Source organism: Chenopodium album, chromosome 6 (genome assembly GCF_948465745.1).
Source record: "Chenopodium album chromosome 6, dcCheAlbu1.1, whole genome shotgun sequence".
In the NCBI taxonomy this organism is placed as follows: Eukaryota; Viridiplantae; Streptophyta; class Magnoliopsida; order Caryophyllales; family Amaranthaceae; genus Chenopodium; species Chenopodium album.
Window position 1 is genome coordinate 60,904,194 of NC_137839.1, and position 2,323 is coordinate 60,906,516.

Genomic DNA, 2,323 nt, shown 5'->3' on the forward strand with positions numbered 1-2,323 from the left:
ACCCGGGCCTTTGACCTTCTGAGACATGCCCCATAACGTAGTTGCGTCAATATTTAGAATCAAAGCAACTGACAGGCCGATTGAGCCTCATTCACTTACAATAATTAATCATGTTGATGACAGTGCATAAGGTCTGCTAGAGTGATTTTTCCACAGCTGCCAGCATCCAGCTGATCGAATTTCTTGCATATCAGAAGAATGTCTTTATCTGAAACCTTTCCCATCTCCTTCAGTTTGTAGATTACATACTCTGACTTGCTGAAAATACAATCAAGGAAAAGATCAGTAACTCTTCAAAACTATTATAACATTTACCTATCTTAATCATCACTCCCAGCCTTAATACCAAACAACAAGACTAATTTATTAGGCAGGACACTTTAACACTTCATTTTAGGCCAAAATCATGGAAAATTTTCAGAGCAGCCAAGTTGCACATGGGTACCTAAGTCCAAGTAACATGGAATTCTCCTATTGAACAATCAATAATACCGAAATATAACAACAGTGACCAACATCAAGTTCGAGTCTTATCTCAAGCAAGAATTAGCGAGGTCAAGTTGCCCATGCATTTTAAATCCAATAGACCGCGCGGGGGGGGGGGGGGGGGGGGGGGGGATGATGTGAATAGTGACTACCAATGACAGCACAAGAATTAGGGGAATAGCCATAATATGTAAATCAGTAAATGCAATATATTCCCAGGCAGAAGGATGAGGTAAACCAAGTAGTTAATTCTGAATATTGTTAAGAACTTGGCTCTGTTAGGAAGTTAGAAGCAAGATATAACTTTTCCTTCTGTACAATGATGCTACACGAGTCTCTTGCTCAGATTGGAAAAGGAAAAAATTCCAAGCAGTAAGCTAGTAACAAAAACATTTCTTCTCCCTATTCTAATTTTTCTTTTTCCTAAATTTTATTTCAAATCCATACCCCACAATTATTCTTTCAAAAAAATTCATCAAAAGGCAAGTAATTCCAATAGAGAAATAGGTCAAAGATCAACACATACACATGATATCAATGTTGAATAGCTCTAAATTCTCACCCAAAATATTCAAATAAAACAACTAGACATTCCTAGTGTAAATACAAGCTTCCTAAAAGAACATGTTATTCCTCATAGTTGGAGCACTTTATTCTATTAAATATGGGGTTTTGTTAATGCCGCTCCATTATGCATATGGTCATATAGTGAAGAGGCCCAAGAGGGTAATGGGATGACAGAATAACAAAATATATTTCCCGTCCACTGCTCAATTAATAAACAAAGTATACGAATTCAATGCAGTTCCGCTGCATATACAACAAAAATACTAAGCATGCACAATGAAACAAAACTGTACAAAAGATCAACGGCTGAAAACCACTAATATTTAGGTGTCAATAGAGTTTTAAAATTACATATCCAAGTAAAGTGGAAAATAACATAAACCAAGACCTATTAGGGGGTGCTTGGCTCACAAAGTAGTATAGGTTTGAAATCAGGAATGAATTTAGAGTGGTCTAGGAATGGAACAAATTCTTAATATCTTATGATTGGGTGTTGCTCGGGAAATGATATTTTCCTTTTTAAAAAATACCTAGAGGTGTGGTATGAGCCATACCCACCTCCCCCCGGGCCTCTCTAAACCCTATACCTTGTGGGTTTGAAAAAAATTAAGAAATTAGATTTTCTTAAACAAACATTAGTATGAGATTTACTTATTCCAACTCCATACCTCATACCTAAAACCTATGAACCAAACGCCCCATTACTATACTCGTGGTCAAGTGCCTAATGAAAGATGTTAAAGAGCACTTTAACTTGAAGAACTAACAATGAAGCATAGAGCCATAGACTGTAGATAAATGTCCACCCCCAATTTATAATCCCTATGTTAATCTTGTAACTTTTAATCAAGGGACAAAGTGATATATTAATTATCAGATTTTAAGGTAGGCTAATATAGTGAAACTTTAACTAACCTTTACCCCATATATCGGAATAATATTTACATGAATTTACCCCTACCAGTCAAGACAGGCTTCTAGACTGTAGAGTAAGTGCTTTCACTAAAATCAACTTAAGCCTGATACAACTAGGCCAATTCTCACTATTAGTTGCTAGAATTAGCCACCCATTCGCTTATTCTGTACAGATTTTTGCATAGCCATACAAATTGCTAGAAATATCACAAAGCAACAAATTGACGGCAAGTAAAGAACAGCCAAAAAGGAGGTAATAAAATCAGATAAAAAGACAAGCTAACCACTTATACTTGAGAAAGCAAAGACACTCCGAATTCAATTGAAGAGCCATGGATTCACAATCTAAAATTAA

The 2,323-nt window shown here is 36.0% G+C and overlaps 1 protein-coding gene across 1 annotated transcript in view; it reads right to left on the bottom strand.

Moving 5' to 3' along the window:
* Positions 1–2,323, bottom strand: part of LOC145634961 (two-pore potassium channel 3-like) — a 5,839-nt gene that overhangs the window by 438 nt on the left and 3,078 nt on the right. Inside the window, exon 2 of the mRNA XM_081686277.1 lies at positions 1–258. This exon is cut by the window's left edge and continues 438 nt beyond it. Within this exon, the coding sequence (XP_081542403.1) occupies positions 105–258 (154 nt within the window). The 3' untranslated portion in view covers positions 1–104. The remainder of the gene's footprint in view (positions 259–2,323) is intronic.